Source organism: Corythoichthys intestinalis, chromosome 8 (genome assembly GCF_030265065.1).
Source record: "Corythoichthys intestinalis isolate RoL2023-P3 chromosome 8, ASM3026506v1, whole genome shotgun sequence".
Lineage (NCBI taxonomy): Eukaryota > Metazoa > Chordata > Actinopteri > Syngnathiformes > Syngnathidae > Corythoichthys > Corythoichthys intestinalis.
In genome coordinates this window covers 14,947,720-14,973,951 of record NC_080402.1, presented here as the reverse complement: position 1 = coordinate 14,973,951, position 26,232 = coordinate 14,947,720, and the positions used below count along the sequence as shown (strand labels likewise).

The 26,232-nt window shown below is 38.7% G+C and overlaps 1 protein-coding gene across 1 annotated transcript in view; it reads left to right on the top strand.

The window, feature by feature from the left end:
* The window catches only part of adcy9 (adenylate cyclase 9), a 76,076-nt gene that overhangs the window by 31,652 nt on the left and 18,192 nt on the right, over positions 1 to 26,232 (top strand). Inside the window, exons 2-9 of the mRNA XM_057843224.1 lie at positions 9,479 to 9,669; positions 10,819 to 10,926; positions 11,024 to 11,298; positions 12,265 to 12,367; positions 19,272 to 19,489; positions 19,563 to 19,722; positions 22,741 to 22,883; positions 23,106 to 23,135. Of these exons, the coding sequence (XP_057699207.1) occupies positions 9,479 to 9,669; positions 10,819 to 10,926; positions 11,024 to 11,298; positions 12,265 to 12,367; positions 19,272 to 19,489; positions 19,563 to 19,722; positions 22,741 to 22,883; positions 23,106 to 23,135 (1,228 nt within the window). The remainder of the gene's footprint in view (positions 1 to 9,478; positions 9,670 to 10,818; positions 10,927 to 11,023; positions 11,299 to 12,264; positions 12,368 to 19,271; positions 19,490 to 19,562; positions 19,723 to 22,740; positions 22,884 to 23,105; positions 23,136 to 26,232) is intronic.

The following is a 26,232-nucleotide window of genomic DNA, read 5'->3' as shown; positions in this document are numbered from 1 at the left end:
TTGCTAGATGCAGTCCGTGCCCAATCCACTCATTAAGTTTAGCCGTTTTGACCAGGTAGAGCCGCTATCCGACTTCATCACGTTCATTTCATAGCGTTAGCCGCTAGCGTTAGCATGTGTCAAGGCTACCTGTAGAAAGTACCCTCTACTGAAATCGTGAGAAGGCGGTTTAAAGCCTGTTTGGAGGCTGCCAAGAGTTAAGTCGTGTGAAAGGCTGGCGAAGCTCCCTGAAGCCCGACTCCATCACGTTTGCTTGTAGCGATAGCCGCTAGCGTAAGCCACTAGCGTTAGCCTACCAGGCTTCTGTTTGTTTGAGTTTCTGATAACTATGTGACTTCATACGTAAGCACACTGACTGCTTTCTTAAAGGGGAATGAACATAGCCGAACAACACAGTCAAAGCGGGATGAAAAGATATATTTTCTTGTTTTATTAAATTAACGAATCTACCGACATGGTCAAAACTACGTCGGTCTTCGTGAAGAATTTCGGTAACTGTAAATTTTCGGTCTACCGCCCGGCTCTACCTTGAGTACTTAAAGTGCTTTATAGAGCTTTTCGTAATTTTCAATAATAATATTAAGCGGCACGAGACAAAAAAACATCATTAGAATGGGCGATATGTGGAAACACTTGGATAGTACATTTGTCACGGCCCGTACCTCGTTTCATGGGCACGTTGTGCTTTTTCAGCCTCTTATTTGTAACTTATCATAACCAGCTATAAATGCGCTATTCCAAGTCATGGTTTTCCCACACTCTTTACAGTAAATACTGTGCATCATTTTATTAGCTTTGCAGTTTTGACATTTTTCATTCCCAATTTGTTTCAGTGCAAGTGTGATATGTGCATGCGTGGTAGTCAGAAGTTAGAGAGTGTGCGATAGAATAGTGTTTTTCTGAGGTGCGTGTCCATGGTGTTTATGATCTTCTGGTGTGCATGTGGAATTTCACAGCACAGTTATGCTTCCTCTCCATTCATCCTTTTCTTCATTCATTCAGCTGATCGCATATTGCAATGGTAAATGTGACTTAACACTTTTAACAGATACGAGAGGCAAGTGTAATGGTGCAACATTGCACTACTTTAGATGAGTCATGAAAGGGGATGTCATATTTGTGTGGTGTGTGTCTCTGTGTGTGTCTGTTCGCGTGTGTGTTTAAGGACATGCCATTCAAACAAGCAGATAGCACGGCTGTCTACCCAAGATGTCATTTTTGTGCGAGTTAGATCCCCTTCTTTGCATATGTATAAAAAACAATAAAGCAAGTAAAGTTATGTTCATTACAAATGATTGAAGTATACTGAATGCAGAGGATTTTTGCAGTGATGTTTAGAATATGTTGCTGAAGGCAGTTCAAAGGAATTTTGTGAACATTCCTTGAAATTGAAAGGGTTTATACAGTCATGTGAAAAAATTAGGACACTCCATTATACAGTGGGGCAAATAAGTATTTAGTCAACCACCAATTGTGCAAGTTATCCTACTTGAAAAGATTAGAGAGTCCTGTAATCGTCAACATGGGTAAACCTCAGCCGTGAGAGACAGAATGTGGGGAAAAAAACAGAAAATCACAATGTTTGATTTTTAAAGAATTTATTTCCAAATTAGAGTGGAAAATAAGTATTTGGTCACCAACAAACAAGCAAGATTTCTGGCTGTTAAAGAGGTCTAACGTCTTCCAACGAGGTGTAACGAGGCTCGACTCGTTACCTATATTAATGGCTGTATTAATATTTTTACACGAGTGACTTCCAGTCTGCCCGATCCTAAATAGTAGTATTGACGCAGAAGGGCCGCGTCTCGCGTCAAATAATAAACTCTACCGTTCTTTTCGCGTGCGTCGCGTTGAGCCACTTCTGGGACGCGTCTAACACGCGGCCACACTGCGACTGGTGTGCATTGGCTGACTGACTTGAACGCCACGGCGTTCTCACGGCGGCCACGTGGTCGCGCCGTTGACGTTTCTGGGTTATATACAGTGGTACCTCTACATATGAATTTAATTCGTTCCAGGACCTTGTTTGTAAGTCGAAATGGTCGTATGTCGAGCAGGATTTCCCCATAGGAATACATTATAATTCCATTAATTCGTTCCAAAGCCTAAAAACATACACTAAATTCTTAATAAATACTGCTGGCACTGTTACAAATGGCAATTAAACATAGAAAAACAAATAAGTTATGAATACATAATTCAGAATAATATAATAATAAGAAGAATAATTAATAATTATTCCTGTAAATAATGTAACGAAGCGGATTCTAATATGGCGGACACTTTTTACTGTCCCTGAACGCACCGCGAAGCTGACGTCTCAGTGAGATAGGTCGGTGCGGTAGAGATAATACTTTCGTTTTCTTGAGAGCAGTCAACTGCTTAAGACAATGGGCGTTTTGTGTTGGATAAGTTCTTAAATAAATGATAAAAACGTGACGAAGCTGGCGATTTCCTTGGCAATGTTAGCACAATGATAACTGTCACCTTAACTTATAAATAGTGGCGAACGGTGGTCGGAAGAGGACCACGGAGCTGTATTGTTGAGCCAGTTCAGGGACGCGCACCCCAAGCTCATATTTTTCTATAACTTGCATCTTCATTTCAAAGGTAAGCATCACTTTTTTCCTTGTTTCTCCAACTGTATCAACTTTTTTTGAAAACTGTGTTGATTTCTCACACAAGAAAATCCACCGTGCGTTCATTTGCAGTGCTGTCATGTCGTCGTATTTCGAGCAAATCGTCGGATGTAGAAACAAATGGCGGCTCAAACTTTACGTCGGATGTCGAAAAGATCGTGTGTCGAAGTGATCGTATGTAGAGGTACCACTGTACTGTCCTACCGTGTTGGTCCTCATTATAGTATAGAAGACGGAGTAAACTGTAACCCGATCGACTCACAGCCTCGAAAAGTAAGGGTTACATTACGTTAGAAACTTGTTCGGTACGCCTCCGTTCCGAACCGAGCACCCAGTACCGAAACGGTTCAATACAAATTAGAGCTGTCCCGATCCGATATTTGGATCGGATCGGACGCCGATATGGGCGAAAAAATGCACATCGGTATCGGAACGGCCGACACGGAAAAATTCCGATCCAAACTTCCGATCGAGTTTTTTTAAACTGGTCCAGTCCTGGTTTCCCAGCGCACTGATTTACATAATCCATTCCAGTTTTTTGCTTCGGTTTCCCTAAAATACAGTCCGTATTTTACGGCACACCTTCAACACACTACATTACCGTCTCCCAATTTACCGAGAGACTTTATCGGTATAAATGTCAGCTGTGTGGGATCATTTCAACCTTAAAGGATGACAAAGACGAAGAGGCAGAGTGCCACATATGCCACAATAAAGTCAAGAGTGGTAGTAAAGCTGTAAGAAGTTTTAATACAACGAACCTAATCAAGCATTTAGCGAAATACCACAGCAAACAATATAAGGCGTATGTTAAGAAAACCGAAGACAAAAACAAAGTTTCTACGCAACTAACACTGGCAGAAACTTTTGCTATGCATGACAAACTGGCACTCGACAGTCCCAAAGCCCAGGGAATAGCAAGAGTCATTGCCGAAGAATTCATTCTGGATGACCAGCCACCATCCAACACTTAGAACCACGGTACAAAATGCCCAGCCATCATTACATTTGGCCGTGAAAGATTCGAGATCGATTCACAAACATCCAAATTCCGATTATTGAAATATATCGAGTAAAGCGGAACTGATACACAACGCGTTCTTCGGGACGCAATGAGAAACGCTTGTCATAGACCCGGGTAATGCCAATGCTCAACTCACGGCTTTAGCTCAACTCATGCCGCTGGATAAAAAACACAAGAATACCTGACTGCTGCTGACAGCCGCTACAAACTACGTCAACATCGTTTTACTGTAGATAATAGATATCATATGTATATAGAACTTGATGCAATTTGACAGACTCAACGGCGTTGGCAACATTGAAGTATGGAAAACTAGATGCGTTTGTAAACAGCCGCCATCTTAAAGCAGGAGACTTCCCTAGTAGGCTGTTATGAACCTTCCAAGCGAATCTAATTAACTTTTTATCTAAAATACTCCTAAATTGGCAAAATCTTGACTTGAATCTATCTTCAAAACAGTTTTAAAACTTTCACATGTCGAAAGTAGACAGAAGGGAAATTATGGAATAACGGGAGCAATTTTAACAACTTTGACAGTTGATTCGCAAAATTCAATGAATTGAATGTAGTTTAAAGCTGCTGATACAGAATGGGGACTTGAGTATTTTATTTACTGTTTTAAAATGTTAACTTGATACTTAAATAGTCGTTTATTTAAACCTGAGAGGCTGCTTATACAATTATTGTAACTAATGCACAAAACATTAAAAGCATCAAATAGCTTGGGGGGGTTTGTGAGATTTTCCACTGAGGTTGTATGTGTGTTTTGCTTTTTTTAAGACAGTTTACAATATTATTTGCACATTTTACTGACTGACTATGCCATTTCTGTTTGTTATTTATAATGTTTTGTGTTTGCCATTGAATAAACAGGTCAGTTTCTTGTTACCAACCGTTGTGTGTTATTCAAACTCGCCTAATTCAGCTGGCTAGTTGTTATCAAGAGTACTTAAACTCTTTTCAACATGAGTCTGACGACTAAGTAAGGAGGCTAAATAACTTTACCCATGCTCAGATAAGCCGGTATCGGTATCGGCCAGTATCTGTATCGGATCGGAAGTGCAAAACAATATCGGTATCGGATCGGAAGTGAAAAAACCTGGATCGGGACATCCCCAATACAAATATATGTACCGTTACACCCTTACTTTAAGCATAAAATATTTTTCCAGTCTGCCCTCCTTCTAGTTATATCTTTTTACATTCACATTTCTAATCAAGAAAAAATATCTTCTCTCATTTGTGTTGCTTTTGAATCACTGGCTAATTTTGACAAGATAATAAGAAAGTCAGTGACCCAAAATGAAATGTGCACACTTGCCAACTGTGTAGGAGAGTAATTTAAAGTAACACGCAGCTTCATAAAATCACCCCAGAAATATTGTGCTTGAACTTTGGTCTCAAATGTGTACTTTTTCTGTTTGAAGCATTCATTAATGTAGCTGAATTGTGACCACCAAAGTACTGTGCTGCCAGTGGGAGTCAGTGAGAGTGATATACCCGCAGCGAGGCTAGGATTAAAGATTCGAAGGTTAAAGATCAATAGCTGTTGGCCATTCATTGCCTTGTACTTTCCTTGTTGTACAAAAGCTCCCCGGTAGCATGCAGGGAACATCTGAGAGAGATCATATCGTTGTCATGGGTTTGTGTTTGTGTCTTATGAATTGACACGTTTCAAGTGTGTGAAAAAAGCCTCAAAGGCAAAGTAAGGCCTGGTGCTGGCATAAAAGATGAGCACGTCTGCCAAGTCGACTTTACTTGCAGACTCCCAAGATAAATTGATTTTGGTTTGGCATTCATGACTAATTTTATTCATGAGGGCAAGCAAGCAGGACAAAGAGTTGTGTTGAAAGTCAGTCATGGTCATTGGTTCCACTGGTGACATTTTTGTGTCTACACTATCAATGCGAGTTATTGCAGTTTGACTGGAAGACTTGTATGGTTAAATTGAATAACAGCTGTGTGTAAACTTGATTTAGAAACCAATGAGACAAATGACCTAAAGGGAACCGCAGACTTAAAGACTTCAAGGCCCTAATAAGCCACAATTTTTCTCTTTTACTAAAATGTTATTAGAAACACATATATTATTGCCATTTAGAGTTGAAACGAGTACTCGAGCAACTCGAGTAACTCGAGTTTAAAAACTGATCCGAGTAATTTTATTCACCTCGAGTAATCGTTTATTTTGACAGCTCTAAGCATAACGTTTTGCTCGGACTACTTTTAATGCGGGACAACGCGCTGTCACGTGCGGAGAGGAAGAAAAAAAAAAAAAAAACTTACTGCAGCCGACAGCCGCCACAAATGACGCCGACGTTGCCGCACGATGCTACGTTGGTACAGGTAGCGTCTGATGCGTCTCATAGAGATCACATGTATGTTGAACTAGATGCGAAATGACAGACTCGTCTGCGTCTGGTCAGCGTTAGTAAACAGCCGCAATCTTAAAGCAGTAGAGCGCTGAGCGCTAATAAAGAGCGCTAAGCGCTAATAAATAAGATTAACGTTACTGTCGCTACTAGCTCACGTAACGTTAGCCCTGCGGAGGGCTAGGTTTCAATTAATTATGACCACTGTCGATGCGTGGCTAACGTGTCTTACATACAGGCTTTAACATAACATAGCATTGTGGAGTGATGAGGGTGTAAAATAAAAACTTAATCATGCTAACTCTCAATTTTAGCTCAGTAGTCATTGCTGGATAAAACACCAAGTAGCACTGGTCCCTAATGTGCTCCAATACAGCCTGTATCATACATTTATTTTGAACACTGCAAAAACTCAAAATCCTATCAGGACTTACAGTTTAGACTAACTTAAAACTTAACTAGAACTTAAAAATGGCTTGACACAAAGAGAAATTCAATTGAAACATGTGGGAAAAAATCCTAACTTTTAAGTGATGTGTGTTATCAAACGTAACTGCATTTTTAGGTAAGATATATATATATATTTTTTTTAAATAAGATCTAAAAGTTTTTTGAGTGAAAGCAGTGAATTAGTCTTTTTTTTTTTTTTTAATTCTAGTTACATCTGAGATGCAATTGTTGGCTGTTTTCAACAATATACATCGAAAATAAAGACATTGATTGACTGAAAATGGTTCAAGATTAGATGAAATGTCTTGTTTTCTCATATATATTTATAATTGCTCTTCACCTAAAAATATATTTGTTTTATCCGATTACTCGATTAATCGATAGAATTTTCAGTCGATTACTCGATTACTAAAATATTCGATAGCTGCAGCCCTATTGCCATTGATTTAAAAATGTATAATATTTAGTAAATGTTTTGACGATGTTTTACGCGCAAAATGCACGCTAGGGGTCATGACGCGATAGGAATGGACAGAGAATCTCTGTGCTATCTAGCAAGCGAAGCTAGTATGACAACTGGCATGATTTCGTAACATTCTACTGCTGGTCAGATTGTTTTTTTTTTGTTTTTTTTTTATAGAGCTGTGGGATGAGTTCCCAACGTCGTACCTGTGTCCGATTCCAGCTCATCAGCAGTGTCTACAGGCCTAACTCACGCTAACATTTATCTTTTAAGAAGTACAAGTCTTTCCCTGCGTGGTTCCCTTTAAATTGATTCCTAAATGGTAATGATGCTACCTAGAAAATGTCATCATGGTTAACTACACATACAAACACACATGTGCAAACACATTTTGTTTCACATTGTTTGTTTTAGTAAAAATGTAGCAAATATACTCGAGTACACAAACCATTCCATGAGCACACCCCCTCAGCATCAGACTGACGCACGTTCTACCACAAGTGGATCCTCAGTGTTTTTAAAACATGCAGATTAGATATTTTTCTTTCAACTTAATGTATTTGATTGACAATTGGGATAACTAACAAGTGCTTTTTTGTTTGGCTATTAAGTGAAAATTAATGGAGTGGAATGTATAGACCTACTCAATCTGTTATCTTCATTATTTGAAGAATCACTTTTAAATGTTGTGTGTAAGCAAGTGTGTTTGACCTGCAGAGATCCCTACTGCTCCATAGCCTATCCTTTGTAGTCAACAGATACTTAACTCGTGCCAACACATTGCACCTTGACAAAGGCCATCTAGTTGGATTAGTAGTGTGTGTTTGGACACGGTGATAGCAGCTGGCTTTGGGCCACTACTCTAATCCACTGTTTGCATATTTCCTTGTTGGCCCTACAGCAGTGTGAACATGATCTCTGGGATGATGTGTAAACAAAGTTGGGGAAACAAGTAGTGTGGAGTTACTACCTGCTTGCCATGGTTGGTTTGAGTGTGTATGTATAAAACAATGGTTCTTAACCTTGCCAAAAGTAACGAACCCCAAGAGTTCTATAGGTGAATTCACCGAACCCTTCGGAATTTCATAATAAAACCTTTTTTTTTTTTTTTTTTTTACGTATTCAAAACCTAGTAAGCTAACATATCAGTGAATTCCTGTTCAAATTTCTTCCAGATTTCAACTTTACTACACATAATTAATAGCCTTTTGCTGTTGATTTTCACTAGAGGTGCACAGGAATTATGATGTCATCCCAATGAATCCGATAACAAAATATATTATCGGGCCCATTTTTGGCACAGTGTCGAATTGGGATGTGTGCGTTTGTTTCCACTCCTGTTTTGCCAGAATGCAAAGTTTTACTATTCTATAGGCTGTATTTTTCCTTCACTGAGTTATAAACCTTACTTTTTAATTAACAATTAACAAATGTTTGTATTTTAAAGTGTTATGTTTACAAGTTCTTGAGAGGCCTTTTGGTTATTGATAGGCTTGCTTTTCTGTAATTGCCAGGTTCAGAAAGTTGTTTCATGGACCAAGTCTCCTCTCCTGTTGCACCCAATATTTTATCTGCTGACAAAGCACAATACCTGTTGGGTTTATGTTTGTTAGTTTCAGATCAGTGCTCATTGTTCAGGGGAACACATCGTCAATGATATTGACTGATTGAATGTGATTGACTCAAATCATATTTATTTGAAAAAATTAATATGAGCACTTTATCTGATGTCAAAAATGTTCTTGTCTTTCTTTTGTTCATTATAATAATGCTCATGTCATCATGAAAATTCTGGTTCGGTCAAAGGCAAATCTATGCTGAATCAACCAATAGTATTTTTGACCTACAGGTGTTCAAAAAGTCAGGTGAATATACATTGAAAAATTCTATATATATTATCAGTTATCGTATCGGTATCGGCCTTGAGGAGCAGGAAATGATCAGTATCGGTTTAAAAAAAAAAAAAAAAAGGATATCGTGCACCCCTAATTTTCACGTTGGTAAATGAAATGACTCATTTCATTTCACACTGTTCCTTTTTTTTGCCTTAAAGTCTACAATCTCATTGTCTTGGAACACTATTTTCATGGCGTAAAACAACACAGTTTGCATTGTCTGTAGGTCTGTTATACTTCCTCATACCAAGTGCCAATCAACCTTCCACTGAGAAAACTAATTTCTCCTCCCATTAGATAGAGGTTTTGGCATTTGAAAGCAACGGAATAAAGCCTGTAAACGGAGGGCAAACCAGTCCAAAACATAGTCTAAAACGCCACTTCGCCTAGATTTAGTCAGTGTACAAAATAGAGCTCTACGTTTCTTAACCTTCACCTGAGGCTTACTCACCGAACCCCTGGGGTTTGATCAAACCCCAGCTAAGAACCACTAGTATACAAGTATCACAAATTTTACATCGAAGAACTTCAATACGGCACCTGGAGGCACTTCTTTGTCACTTGTTTTTCCTACTTTCAAGTAAAACTTTGAAAATCAAAGATCAATGTTTTTTTTACTTGTTGCATCTTCTCAGGTTTGAAAACATACCTGATCTCTGGGAGAAAGTTGGGACGAGATGTGCAGTGTGGCTGCTCTCACCTGGGAAGTGACTTTGTTGGGATGAGCCTGCCCTCCTGTACGCATAGCTATGCCCCTGAAAATGTCCATGGTGGTGTCAAAGCTGCCGAAACCTATTTTCCCAATCAACCATCAGACATGAGTGGGGTAAGTCAGAAGAACGACTGATCTCGGCAGTATGTTGCTGTTGATGCATTTTCTGTTGTCGTATGAGCACTTGATGCAACACTGGGACACGGTTACAGCCATTATTCTTTCCTGTATATGTAACCCTTATTCTGGTGTTTTACGTCATCCCTATTGATATTTTAGCATTAGCATGACTGTTAACTCCCTATCCTTCTTTAGTGATCAAACATGTCTTAGGTGTTGCTTACACTTGTTAACAAAAAAATGTTGCATTGATGCACGTTCTTACATCATTTTGGAGTGTTGAATCCAAATCTGACCATGTTTTTTTTTTCTTTTTTGTTATTGTTTCTTTTTCCAAATCAAGATTGAAATATTTTGTGCAATGCAAAATTATAGTGGGGCTGCATCTATCGATTATTTTCATCGTCGATTTATCGATGAACTAGTTAGTTCGAATAATCGAGTAATCGGATAAGGAACGTGAAAAATTAAAATACCTGAGCTGAGCCTCAAACGGTATGAAAAAATAAATATGGATAAATGTACAACAAAAGAACAATTGGCTAACTTACATAGCAAAAGTCCGCTAGCTTAAATGCTATTAAAACGCTAACATTTTTTCCCCCCACAATGCTCTTAACAAATGGTTCAGACACATATCCCCCACATAAAAACGGCTAAATATACCTATAAACTAAATTACAGTTTAATATAGCACACCTGAAAGCACCGCTTAAAATATTTTTTTCCTTGTATGCATTTATTATACGGTCCATATTCAGATTCACACCTTTTATTATGCCAAAAATGTGACAATAAACTAGGCTATTGAATATATGTAATGATGATCAAGCACTTTTTTTTGTGAATAATTTTGTTGTTACCCTATAAATAATTAATTCTGTGCCGTTTCCACTTTCAACAGTTAGTTTGGTGTATGTGTGTAATATGTAGTTTTTGTGTGTGGGTGGGGAAAAAGTACATTTTTGTGACCTATTTACTTGTGACCTTATTTTACTGTATTACTTCCAGACTCTATACTGTGCACCGAATATAATGTAGTTCTTTTACCACATTGGCGTACATCACAGACTGCTGCTGTTGAAAATCATATCTTGAAGTGTTATTACACTCCTTCCCCTAATGACCTCTTTTGTTGTCCAGCATCCCTGTGCTTCCCGACTTGAGGTTTTGTCTTCAGTGGGAGAACAGGGTGATGAAGTGACAGTGCTTAACGGCTGTCAGGATGAGCGCAAGAGCAACAGTGCTAAGGTGCCTTACAAGAGTGAATATGTCTGTCACTCCTTCAAAATTAAATCATCACACCAATGTCCAGTCTTGATTCTGTTCCTTGTTTTTCTCTTTCTAGTACCTTCCTAGTAACAGTCTCAGGACGGCCAACGGCCTTTTGAGCCCCCCACTGGAGGATCCTGTGATGGCAAGTGCAAGCTCACTGAGTGACATTCTCCAGGAGAAAGAGAAGAAAACCAGCACAAGCACAATGACCGGCACCAGTGTGGGCATCGCAGTTGGTGCTGGACCTCCGGGTACTGGCATGGAGCACTCTGCTCTTATTCAGCTGCGTGCCAAGAACTTTCGAGAGAAAAGTGACGCTCACTTCGTGGATGTTATCAGAGAGGACAGGTGAGCAAGTGGAATTTCTCAACTCCTAATCTGCGAGACTTGATTTACCGTAAATTTCAGACTAAAAGCTGTGACTTTTTTCCCCCCGTTATTTGGAATTCTGCGGCTGTCACAATTATGACATGACACTATCATTGGCATTACTGAACGCTTATGACAGATGTCATTAAGTGTCATCCGGCAAATTATGCCACTCATTTATGTCCAGCTCGGATCGTTTACATCCAATCAAAAGTGAGATAATTTGCCGGATGACACTAAATGACATCTGTTATAAGCATTCATTAATTCTCATGACAGTGTCGTGCCATAATTATGATTGTCTTATGACGGTCTTACGGCACCGCTGTCAAATAAAGTCTTACCACATACCATAACTAGCAATCAAAGAAACAACTGGAACAGTCAGTGAAGAAATAATTAGCACAGAACATGAATTTTGATTGTTATTTACATCTGTAGCGCTGCAATGCATGCTAGGAGGCATGTTGGACAGCAACAGTGTTGACAGCAGGTGGCAGCAGTTGTTGATTGTCTCCCTCAAGGGACAGTGATGGCCAAATGAACCAACTGGATACAATGAAGCATTGCATCCAGTTGGTTCAAAGCTTCATGGTGGTTCATTTGGGCTTATGAAAGTCTTATGATTCCACTGTCAAATAGTGTTACCGATTAATATCTTTTGGTGTAAATATCCCATAATACAGTGAGGACAGCTGCGGCATATATTCGAAAATCACGGTAGTTTGAATAGCATCGGTGAAATGTTCAACATTATTTGTATTATTCTTCACTTTTAATGTTAAAGGTTCTTTCACCATTGACTTTAATATCATTCACTGAACTAACTACAAAAGTTAGTGATAATCAACTAAAGCAGTAAGGAGTTTGTTCATTTTCTGCTGTTGTTATTTTTCTACTTACTGTTGTAATAACACATTATTGTCATTTTTGTCATGTTTCCAGTCTGATGAAGGACTATTTTTTCAAACCACCCATCAACAAGATCAGCCTCACCTTTCTAGACCGACCCCTGGAGACAGCCTATCGCAGCAGCTACAAAGATGAGGTGCAAACACGATCAACATTGATATAAAAAGTCTTAATGCAATTTATCAAATAAATGAAGAAATACAGGTAGTTTCCGGGTTACGGTGTACTCGACTTACGCAATTTCGACTTTTACGACACCGGAGTCTCGTTCGCCTTTTTGTCTTCAGTCGTTTTTGTTTAGTTTTTTTGTCGCATAAACAGTACCTTATTGTACCTCCAAGTATCTTATTTTTTACTTTATGAATATGATGTGTTTTGTCCTCACTAAACGTGAAATTATTCAGCTTTGCAGACATCAAACAAGGCAATTGGGCTTTTTGAAGCATTTTACTTCTTTCACTTCTGACAATTGGTGAAGCTGTAACACATGTATATACACTTATGTTCAAAACGACACACATTTTAACATTAAAACACTTGACACAAAAGGATTGGTATTCAAATGTTCATCTAGTCTGATCTATATGTAAATTTAGTAGATTAAATGACCTAATTTGCCTAACAAAAGTCTGCTACCTTGAATGCTAAGAATGTTAAAGTATTTGCAATCCTCAAGGCAAATCGCTCACTCATAACTCCACAAGCTGTAGCTGTAAACTTAATTACAAATGCATACACAAACTTATATTAGCTGAAACAACTTAAAACCCAATGTGGGCCAAACCAGAGCGCAGCCTTCCTTTATCCATGTCAGACATCTGAGTCTGCTCTTTAGTCATACAAGGCGACAGTTCAGCCAGGCCCAATGCTGCCACCAGAGGGCAGTGTATCCTCCATCATTAAACAAAATACAATACTTTTGAACTTTTTGGATAGTTATTTTGAGGTACTTAACGCAGAAATTCGGTTCACGTCGCCAGCGTAGGAACACAACTCGTTCGTAACCCGGGGACTACCTATAGTATAAAAAGGGTTTAATACTATATCTTCTTAGGGCTAAATAGCAATGCTTCCACATTGAATAGAGGGCAAAATCACTGCCTGCGATCCTGCTGTTGCTCCATCAATACAAACGCTACTCCGTTTAGCTCAGTTAATACAAACACTTAGCAGGAAATTTCAATGTTTGTTTGTAGATGGATAAACTGTTTTATTTTAGACCTGTGAGTTGAAATAGTGCAATGGTTTGTGAGATTTATAAATTTAGAAATGAGAAAAATTCGATTCTTGCTTAACATTAGTGATGCAGTAGAAGGACGATGTCACACGTAACTGTTGTCAAACTAAATTTAGGTCAAATTATTGCTTATACTATTTATTCAAGTTTAACATGATACTGTTCCTGTTCTGCAAGGTTTTATTCACCTTCAAGTTTAACATGATACTGTTCCTGTTCTGCAAGGTTTTATTCACCTTCAGGTAGGGCTGGGCGATATGGCCTTAAACATGTATCACGATAAATTGAGCAGATTTATCTCGATAACGATAAATGACGATAAATTCGCCCAAGCGGACTGTTATATAATTTGAAAATCTGAATCAATGCATGAACTACAGATGAACTATTTCTTGTTGATTTATTTACCAGCATTCAATTTGATATACTGTATTTAACAATTGTACATGCAGTCTAAACATTAAGTTTATAAAAATGTATTGTAAGCAATAAGAATTCAATTATGAACATTTATAACAGCGTGTATGACTTGAACAATGTACATTGTCAAAATCAATATGCCTGTGCAAACATGTAATTGTAACACAAATGACTTGCAGCTTGAACAGTACACTTCAAAAAGACAACTTATTGTTAATGGCTGCTGTGACATAATTATTAAATACAAGTGTTTACTTTATGGTTTAAGGGTTTTTTCCCCCCCAGTGCATTTTTTAATAAATGCACGCACAATAAAAATAGCTGGGGCCATTTCTCGGTCATTATAAGTTTTGCCGTTGGATTGTACTTTATGCTGAATGCTTTAACATCACAAAAGCTATCAGAGGAATCACACACAGACAGATACAAAATAACGCCACATAGTAATTGCTAGATGCAGTCCGTGCCCAATCCACTCATTAAGTTCAGCCGTTTCGACAAGGTTAGAGCCGCTATCCGACTCCATAACGTTCATTTGTAGCGTTAGCCGCTAGCTAGCGTTAGCCTGGCTACCAGTAGAAAGCACTGAAAGCACCATCTCCGGAAATCGTGAGAACAAAGGAGGACAGCGGGTGAAAGCCCGTCTGGATGCCACCAAGAGTCTACTAAATGTCGGTTGAAAGTTTGGTGAACCTCCCTTAAGCCACACTCCATCACGTTTTGCTTGTAGCGTTAGCTGCTAGCGTTAGCTTACCGGGCTTTTGTTTGATTGGCTTCCTGATGATCACGTGACTCCCTACGTAAGCACATTCACTGCTTTCTAAAAGGGGAATGAACATAGACGAACAACACAGAATCAAAGCGGGATGAAAAGACTATATTTTCTTGTTTTATTAATTTACCGAATTTACCGACATGGTCAAAATTACGTCGGTCATCGTTAAGAATTTCGGTGACGGTAAATTTTCGGTTTACCGCCCTGCTCTACCTTCAGGTAGTGCTGGTGATTTGACATACTAATCATGAAAATGATAGTCAATTTACTATCGTCTAGGGAGGTCAATAATTGCTTGCCTGGCACAGCCAGACTATTCTCCCTGTATCTTTCAAACACTGTGAGAATTTAGTCTGGGACCCAGCCCATTAACGGCCTCTCGAGCAAGGTACAAAATCAATCGTCCAATCAGATCCGTTTATTTGCATGACGTGTTCTTAACGAGTAACGTCACTCTTGCGCGCCGAAAGTCGTGTCTACAACAACACAGATGGCGAACAGGAGAGCCGAGAATATGTTCCAATCCGCGGTAAAACCAGTTTTAAATGACCAAAAACACATCGAAACAAGTCATTGACAACAGTCAACATGGCTCGTGCTAGCCGTGTTGAATAAACTTCTCCATTCTTCGCTCACGCTAATTACGTGTCGCTTTAACAACGTCACGTCTGCCCGTCGCTGATTAGTCCACTTCGCTGTCTGTTTGCTGTGGCTTGCTCCGCCCTCGGAATTTGATCCGCCGGACGGTCGCCAGACTCAATCGCTGGAACAGCGGTGAGTCTGGTATACCAGGCAAAATAATTGCACCCAAGTCCGATTCCGAATCACCTGATTTTGAGGATCTGCCGATACTGTGTCCCAATCTGATGCTTTGACAATATATTAGGTCTGCAGGCATCAAATATTTTAGTAATCGAGTAATCGACTTTAAATCCTATCGATTAATCGAGTAATCGGATAAAACATATTTTTTAGGTAAAGAGCAATTATAAATATACATGGGAAAGAAAGACATTTCATCTAATATTGAACCATTTTCAGTCCATCAATGTCTTTATTTTCAATGTATATTGTTGAAAACAGCCAACAATTGCCTCTCAGATGTGACTAGAATAAAAAAAAGACCAATTTACTGCTTTCACTCTAAAAACTTTTAGATCTTATAAAAAAAATATATATTTCTTACCTAAAAATGCCATTATGCTTGATAACACACATCACTTAAAAGGGGTTTTCCCACGTGTTTCAATTGAATTTCCATTTGTGTCAAGCCATTTTTAAGTTCTAGTTAAGTTTTAAGTTAGTCTAAACTGTAAGTCCTTATAGGATTTTGAGTTTTTGCAGTGTTCAAAATAGAGCTGAAACGAATACTTGAGCAACTCGAGTTTTAAAACTGATCCGAGTAATTTTATTCACCTCGAGGAATCGTTTAATTTTGCCAGCTCTTAAGCATCCCGTTTTGCCCGGACTACTTTTAATGCGGGACAACGCGCTGACGTCACGTGCGTAGAGGATGAAGCAATAAAAGAATACAAACTTACCGCAGCCGACAGCCACTACAAACTACGCCGACGTTGCTAAAAACTACGCCCGCATGATGCTAGTTTGGTAGCAGGTAGTGTCCGATGCGTCTCATAAATATCGCATGCATTTAGCACTAGATGTGAAATGACAGACTCGGCCGCGTCTGGGCAGCGTTAGTAAACAGCCGCCATCTTTAAGCAGTAGACTTCTCATCGCTAATAAATATAACGTTACTGTCACATGCTCACGTAACGTTAGCCCTTCGGAGGGCTAGGTTTCTATTGATTATGACCACTGTCGATGCGTGGCTAACGTGTCTTACATACAGGCTTGATTTAATCTGTAAAAACACAGCGCTGTAGAGTGATGAGGGTGTAAAATTAAAACATAATAAAGCTGTCAGTTTTAGCTCAGTAGTCGTTGCTGAATAAATGTGCTCCAATACAGCAGGTATCATACATTTATTTTGAACACTGCAAAAACTCAAAATCCTACCAGTACTTACAGTTTAGACTAACTTAAAACTTAACTAGAACTTAAAAATAGCTTGACACAAATGGAAACTAAATTGAAACACGTGGGAAAAACACGTAGCTTTCAAGTGATGTCTGTTATCAAGCGTAATTACATTTTTAGGTAAGATGAGAGGTTACGCTAGACATTTTCGTTGTCTGTCATTTTGACTGACAGTCATAAAAATCCGGTCATAATCTATTTTTACCCGTCACTTAAATTTTTAAAATGATAATGATGACATATTTAATAGTATTTAGTTTTCATTCATTTTTAATTAATATTGTAACGCTTGCTTGGCGGCGAAAAATTAGACATGGAAGTCATGGTATTTTGTCCCTCTTTTTACTGTGCTTACCGCCAACAACACCAACAAAACAACAACTCCACCCCCAAAGAAAAAGAGGCAACTATATAGACCCCAATCACCAATGTCACACAATGATCTTAATTGTGGTTGTCAGCCCAAAATCTTCTAAATATATATTAAATGCATCTTACCAGATATAAAATGACTACTACATAGTCCGTGGTGATCGTTTGGTGCCCAGTATTCTCGTCGAATTGCAGCAGTCCATCTAGTTCTACTCTTCGGGTCTCTCGGAATACGGTAGAACTTCAAGTCTCTCCGCCTATCTTCCCTGTTACTGCAACCAACCGCCACACACGCCTTCACCATTTTGATTATTAATGTTAACGAGCAGAAAAACACACCGTAATAGGAGGCATGTACGTAGCGGTAATGTGTAAACACGACGAGCTGACGGACAATATGGCGGTTCCAGTCAGGGGGGCGGAGTTGTGACGTCATGTGATTGGGGTCTATACACAGGCGGCAATAGTCCACCAATTGGATGACGCGCTGGCACACCGGGTGCACCAATAAGACCTCGCGTTGATGTGTCAATCACGGTGCCGCCGCCAGACCCCGGTGATGCTACAATATTTTGACAGAATAGCCAACGACGTCATGCATTAAGAGAGACAATAGCTAAGTAATATGCTCAATCGCCACCCTGTGGTCTGGGGTGTGAATTGCAACCTGTCAAAATGACGGACGGACTTCAGTTTTTTCCGTCACCGTTTTAAAAAACCTGTCAACGACGGGAAATATTCGGTTAACGCGACCCCTGGGTAAGAAATATGTTTTTTTTTAATATAAGTTTTTTGAGTGAAAGCAGTGATTTTTTTTTTCTAGTGACATCTTAGATGCAATTGTTGGCTGTTTTCAACAATGTACATCGAAAATAAAGACATTGATTGACTGAAATTGGTTCAATATTGGATTAAATGTCTTTTTTTCTCATGTATATGTATAATTGCTCTTTACCTAAAAAAAAATGTTTTATCCGATTACTCGATTAATCGATAGAATTTTCAGTCGATTACTCAATTACTAAAATATTCGATAGCTGCAGCCCTAGTTCAAAATAAATGTATTGTAACATATCAGGTTATAATATGGCGGGGATATTTGCATGTGTTCCTGACTACAACGCGTGACGTGCAGGGGTGAGGGAGGTGCGGGAGAGCGAGAGACATGCCTTCCTGTTGTTGTTGTTGTCGTTCCACAAGTTCCCAAAAAAAGAAATAATTGCAACCTAACGAAGCAGGTGACTCTTTGTCAATGTTACAGTATGATACCTGCTGTATTGGAGCACATTAGGGGACAGTGCTACTTGGTGTTTTATCCAGCAATGATTGTCACTACTGAGCTAAAATTGACAGTTAGCTTTATCATATTTTCATTTTATACCCTCATCACTCTACAGCGCTATGTTTCACATATTAAATAAAGCCTGTATGTAAGACACGTTAGCCACGCATCAACAGTGGTCTTAATAGAAACCTAGCCCTCCGCAGGGCTAACGTTACGTACGTGAGCGAGTGACCGTAACGTTAATCTTATTTATTAGCGCTGAGGAGTGTACTGCTTTAAGATGGCGGCTGTTTACTAACACCGCTGACTCTGTCATTTCACATCTAGTTCAACATACATGTGATATCTATGAGACGCATCAGATGCTACTTGCTACCACCACATCATGCGGGCTAGTTTTTAGCAACGACGGCGAAGTTAGTAGCGGCTGTAGGCTGCAGAAAGGTATTTATATTGTTTTTTCATTGCTTCTTCCTCTACGCACGTGACATCAGCGCGTTGTCCCGCATTAAAAGTAGTCCGGGCAAAACGTAATGCTTAAAGCTGGCAAAATTAAACGATTCATCAAGGTGAATAAAATTACTGGGATCAGTTTTTAAACTCAAGTTACTCGAATATTCGTTTCAGCTCTACAATATATTCAATAAAAAAAAAAAAGATATTCAAATATTTATATATGAAAACTATTATATAATAAATATTTTCTGCATTTTGGAAAATATTTTCTTATGCCCACAGTATCACTCTTGCATGATGCTACAGTATCTTGCTGTTAGCTTCTCACCACAGCTACCAGCATGTTCTGTACATGTTATTTTAGCATTCATAAATGTGTTTATTTGTGCAAGAGTGATGCAACGATTATTTCCAATACATTTAGGCCAACTACTATCATCACTTTTTCCCTTAAGGTTAAAAACCAGGTCCAGGAACAGACCTTTGCAAGCTGCACATTCAGCTCGTTCCTCGACGTTCTCCTCAGCTGTTTTGTCTTTTTGGCCCTCACCCTGGCATGTTTCCTTCCACCGCTGGTGAGCTCCGCCTCTGTGGGCCCTCCGTCTTCTGCATCACTGGCTGTGGCCCCCCTGGCTGGTCTGTTAGAGCTGGCCTCGTTGGTGCTCTCGATACGGTGAGCCTGCTTAGATTCACTGAATTGTACTTTTCTGCAGATGAGACTAACAGTCGCATTTCCTCTCCCGCAGCATGGCCTTCTATCTAGAGGAAGTGATGAACTGTACACGCTCTCTGCTTCTGGTGGTGTCTGGCTGGGCTGCCCGGCACATGATTGGGGCTGTGTTAGTCTCACTACCAGCCGTCTCCGTCTTGTCCCATCTTAGCTACGGTGTTCAGCTACCTCTTCAGGTAAACAGGGGGCTCTGGAAGATAATCTGTGTACCAGTGCTCGGAATAATCATTCAGTGTTTAGTCACATGAGTTTTTTGACATATGAATGATAATATTTGGGAAATACTGTACCTTTTTTGAGTTGGACAGATAATCAGGGGTGAAAGTGGCGAGAATTTCTTGCTGGAATTCGCTGACAAAAACGTCGCCACGAAGCCAGATGTGTGTTTTTTTTTTTTTTTTGGGGGGGGGGGGGGGGGGGGGGGTCAAACCTCCTAAAACCACAGAAATGCAAAAAAAAAAAAAAAGCTGGTTTTACACATGAATCTGTACATGAGAAACTGATTTTCATTTAAAATTGTATTTTACGGTAACATACATGCATTATTATTATCACATTATGCACAGTGAAATTGACTATATTTTGAACATAACACAAACATTGATTTTTTTTGTATTATAAGGAAACAAGTAGCCTAACATAGGTAAATGAACAAAAATAAGTCCAAAGTGCACATAAACTATACTGCCAAATGTATCATAGGCTACGTTCATACTACAGGTCTTAATGCACAAATCCGATTTTTTATCATCTGTTTTTTTTTTGGCGTGCCCGTTCATACTGCCTTTGTCCATTGAGAGTATTCAAGTATTACGCATGCGCACTAATTCGCAGTCCGACAAGCGCTGAGCAAGACGACCCGCATGCGCAGAAGCATCAAAACAAATGACCACACATGCTGGCTGTCATCCGTCATTCCCAGGGATATAATATCTTGCTTTTTAAAAAGAGGACACAAATAACAGACATAAATAATCCCCGTCTAGGCTTATATTCAAACTATATGGATCGATAGCATGCACGCACTGTCCGTGCATGTCACACACACATACGGGCAGTTTGCCCCGACTCTCGGCCGTGTAAGCAATGTTGAAATATTGCTTATATGAAGCAGACAGAAAACCGATCATTCTCAGGCTTATCCTCAACCCATTTTTATTTTTTTTATGACTGGTGTCAAGTCGGACCCTTCCTAAAAAGCCGTGTTCAAGGCAAGCTAGGCGCTAATGACGCACAACTGCACCGCAACCGTAGCGTCTCTCTCGCGTTTTGATGACGTAATTGCTGCATGAATTCCGATTTTAGAGACTGGACAATACAGATCGCCACGACAGTCTGGAAAAATGTGGCCCAGATCAGATTTGAACCACATACAAAAGTGACCCAGATCGGATTTTAAATGGTCCAGTTCTATGCGACTTGTCACGTTCAGACCGTCAAGTTAATGCCTCACTCGAGTCGGGAAAAACACGAAAAAATTGGATTCCTGCATTAAGACCTGTAGTATGAACGTAGCCATATTTGAGACAAGCATATCTGGACCTCATTGCAGTCAAAAAAATTGTTTTTATAAATATAAATGTCTTTTCCACTCAGCCTGTTATCTTGTGTTCTTTATGCCATTGTTATCCGAAAAACTTAATATGTTATGTTAGCAGAGGCCTATTTAGCATGTTGTGCTAACTGTACTATTATTACTTTAAAGTACAATGATTGTTCTGGGTTTTAGATCAGTTAAAAAATTGACCCCTAAAAATGTGACTTATACTCCAGTGCGTAATTTTCGAACTATAAACTGCTACTTTTTTCCCTTATTTTGAATCCTGCGGTGTATAGTCCAGTGTGGCTTATTTGTTGATTTACTTGGGTTAATAGTTAACACTTTCTTTGACAGCAGTGCCATAAGACTGTCATAAGACATTAATTACATTGATTGATTGATTGACAATGAATTATGTCTATAACATTTACCGTACTGGCCCGAATATAAACTGGCCCTGATTATAAGACGACCCCCTCTTTTTCAAGACTCAAGTTTGAAAAAAGACTTTTTGAACACCAAATTAATTTTTATATAGAAAATAATTAGAGTACATCCGAAACAAATGATTATAACAATATATTTGAGAGAAAAAGCAGGTTATTTTTGCCTTATTCAAATCATGATATCTGAACATTTAAATATGTAAACTAAAGTGCAATCACATTCGTAAATGAATGGCTTCTGTTTTTTGAAATGTAAATAAACCAATCTATTGTGATAAAACTACAAAATTGCAATAACTGCATTAATCATCAAAGTAAAGTCTAACTGTAATTGTAGTCTTGAAACAAATCTGAATAAGGAAAAACACTGCAATAAAATAATGCAAACTGGTTTAACTTGAGAGTAGCTGAGATCTGCCATGACAGAACATCGCTTCAATGATATCTGGTGCCATCTAGCGTCGTGAATGAGTATAATGTCTAGACTGCGAATATAAGACAACCCCCTCTTTTTCAGTCTTATTTCAATGCAAAAAAACACTGTCTTAATATTCAGGCCAATACGGTATGTCCAGCTCGGATCTTTTACATCTATTCAAAAGTGAGATCATTTGCTGGATGACACAAAATAGCATTGGTCATAAGCATTAATTGGTGCTCATGACAGTGTCATGTCAAAATTATGATGGTCTAATGACAGTCTTATTGCGCCATTGTCAAATAAAGTGTTACCAAATACCGTAACTAGAAATTAATGAAACAACTGGAACAGTGAAGAAATAATGAGCACAAAACATGAATTTTGATTGTTTCGATTCATCGTTGCAGCACTAATCTTGTGTTGCTGTATAGGTTCATATAACCAAGATAGGTAAATTCAACCATTTATTAAGCACAGCATCACACATGATTCAGGCTGTGGCCCATCTGACAGACAATATACAAAATATTTTCTGTGTGTAGGCAAACCTTGCTAGCTAGCTGCATGATATCGTGGCAGAAGTTGGCAGAGTAATTACGTGCAGTAAACCTAATGCACAATTGAGAATGAGAACTATGTCGCTCACATTCTTTACAGTGTGGAAGGGGAGTCAATGCTGTACTCCAAAGTGCATTAATTGACAAACATCTAAATTATAGTGTACTCAATTCACAGGGTCTGTAAGAGGTTACTAACTGTTCAAATTCCTTCAATTCCTTTCCTCTAGCTGACAATGTTCTTGTGCTGTGCCAATATCATCGCCATCATCCAATACTGCAACTTCTGTCAACTCAGTTTTTGGATGCGGTCGGTCTTGGCAACTGCTACTGGGATCGCCATGTTGCTGTTGCTTTATAGCCCTTTGCACAGGTACAGGGTTCATACGCTTGTTTATCCTGCCTATAAAAAAAAGATACAGCAGCCTACTGCATGTTTCAATATGTGCATGGTTGCCTACTATTTAAAAAATCACTTAAAGTAGTGAATTTGTACTTTTGTCGATCATATAAGCTTTTAGTAATATTTTGTGTGTGTATATGTGTGTTTCCGTATGTGACTGCAGTTCTGATTGACACCACTTTCCTTTTTCAGCTCCGGTAATAACAACTTGCCAGTTCATGGGTGAGTGTCTCCATGGGAACAGAGATGTATGATGGATAAGTGACATTTCCTGGGTCAATAGGAGCAATGGCTTGCCTTTTATAGTTTTTTTTTCTCATAACTACAGCTTTCAGCTGGCTTTTATACAGTCCCATTATTTCACCAAGCCCCTCTCTCCTTATCACTCTCACTGTGCGCTAGGAGAAATCGCTTCTAAATGTCACTTGTGTTGGTAATGACGCTTACAGCCTCCACTGGTTATGTATTTGACATTATTGGTGTAGTGTGGTGTACTTAAGGCAGGTGACTTTCTTGCATATTTTAGCAATTTCTTTGGGTTTTTTTCTGACTTTGTCACAAGAGTACAGTATTATTGAACATGATGGTAATGAAAAGAATATATGCTACAATTTAATAATCTCAGAAAGTAGCACTCATTAAAGGTGAGGATAATGATGTTTTTATTTTAAAGGTTTGGTATTCAAACAAAAATGACTCCTTGTGAAAATGTGTTTTTTCAATTAGGTAATATAAAATACAAATTTCTTCATCTTGGCTTCTGAGACACTTTGCCACTTTGAAAAGCACTCAATCATGTTGCTAATGGACCTAATTAATGATAATTAATCTTTCAGTCGTTCTTTATATGTGTAAGTGAATTTTCTAGTTTGTTAATGTTACCTTTTGCAATCTTTTGATTTTTGTATTTGTTGACACCGTTAAATTTGAAATCAACATATTTTCTCCTAATATTTCTATAGTTGAAACTTTTGATTTATAATCTATGTACTATTTTGAATAAAACATTAAAATTAGGCACTTACACATCTTTGCATTTAGTTTTCCTTCACAATTTGTAGCGTGTCCCAACTTTTTGGGAATCTGGTTTGTATATAGTTAATGAATGTATATTATATAGGGTGACCCCAAAAAAGGGGAACTTTTTAGCATTCCAATAAAACCGATAAAACCTAAAGTGATAGAAATTGATAGGAAGAAAGATATTTTGTTTATAGTATTTGAAACCTTAAACCAGACATGTCCAAAGTCCGGCCCGGGGGCCAAATGCGGCCCGTGGTCAAATTTCATCAGGCCCCCAGCCTCTGTCCTAAAATCAATAACGTCTGGCCCACACACAGACTTAATTGGTCAGCAGTACTGCTACCAGCATATGAAGTAGCTCACACACTAAATGCTACTCATCATTTACCCATTAAAAGGCAGCAGCACTCTAAGCAACATTACCCATTGTGACCCTTTACTCCCAATTTTCTAAAATGACAATCAACAAAAAAAAAAAAAAAGTTGACTGTGACGGCCGACGCTTCAAGGATAGGTGGAAAATGGACTATTTCTTCACCAAAATACGCAACAACTGCAACAACATTGCAACAATAACAATAAATCAACAAGATGGCATTAACATTATTAACATTCTGTTAAAGCGATCCATGGATAGAAAGACTTGTAGTTCTTAAAAGATAAATGTTAGTACAAGTCATAGAAATTTTATATTAAAACCCCTCTTAATGTTTTCGTTTTGATAAAGATTGTAAAATTTTCCAATCAAAAAATAAACTAGTAGCACGCCATTGTTGATGTCAATCATAATTATGGTGCTGAAGCCTGAAACCCATAAAATCAGTCGCACCCAAGCGCCAGCAGAGGGCGGAAAAACACCAAAAAACACAAGTAACGTAACAAGTAACAAGTGGAAATGACACTTAGCTGTCATTTTAATCTGTTTGAGCGGGGCATGTGCGTCAAATGCGTCAAATATTTTAACGTAATTAATTTTAAAAAATTAATTAACGCCCGTTAACGCGATAATTTTGACAGCCCTAATTGTTCTACATAAAAAACGTCAGCCAAGGTCGGCCCCCCAAATTTTTGCGACACCAAATCTGGCCCCCTTTGCAAAAAGTTTGGACACTCCTGCCTTAAACTATGGATCAAGGAGGACACAATTGAAAGAACGCAGTTAAAAAAAACAACAACAAAAAAACGGCATGATTTAAGGTTTCAATTACTATAAATAATAACTAACACTTTTTTCTTCTATCACTCTTGGTTTTATTTAACTGTAAAAAGTTCCAGTTTTTTGGGGGTCACCCTGTACTTTTAATTTAGACATTGAAAAAAAACTTACATTTCTATACCTCTTTTAGAACTACTAAGGAAATTTTAGATGTATAATAAACTAAAAATTGCTCAATTGGATGCCTGTAAAAATATCATTAATTCATCTTCTGTACTGCTTATCCTTATGAAGGTCACGGGGGTGCTGGAGACTAACCGTGCTAATTATGGGCTGGGGTTGGGGTACGCCCTGACCCGGCTGCCAGCTAATTGCAGGGCACACATAGACAAACAGACACTAATAATAACTAGAGGTGGGAATCTTGGGGCACTTAGCGATTCAATTATAATTACGATTCAGAGGCTAGATTCGATTATAAATCGATTATTTTTGTACCCCCCCCCCCCCCAACCCCCCCCCCCCCCCGTATCCTTTCGGGCTTAAGTAAACTATTTTAGTATACAAGCTAACAGTTCAAAACCGTAAATAAAATACTCAAGTCCCCATTCTGTATCAGCAGCTAATGTTGTGAATCACCCGTTAAAGTTGTTAAAATTGCTCCCATAATTACATAATTCGCCTTCCTTACTTTCAACATGTGAAAGATTTAAAACTGTTTCATCATTTAAAGACAGATTCAAGTCAACATTTTGCAAATTTAGGAGTATTTTAGATAAAGTTAATTAGGTTCTCTCGGAAGGTTCGCTACAACAGCCTTCCAGAGATGTCTACTGCTTTAAGATGGCGGCTGTTTACTTACGCCGGCGAGTCTGGCATTTCGCATCTAGCTCTATATACTTGTGATATTTACCGAAGCATTATGTGGCCGTAGTTTGTAGCGGCTGTTGGCCGCAGTCAGGTATTATTGTTTTTTTATCTAGCAGCATGAGTTGAGCATGATGTTTACTCTCGGTCCTCATTGTGTCCCAAAGACCACGCTGACTGTGTTTTAGTTCTGCTTTACTTGGCATATTTCAATAATTGGAATTTGGATGTTTGTAAATCGTTCTTGAATCTTCCACGGCCGAATCGCGAATA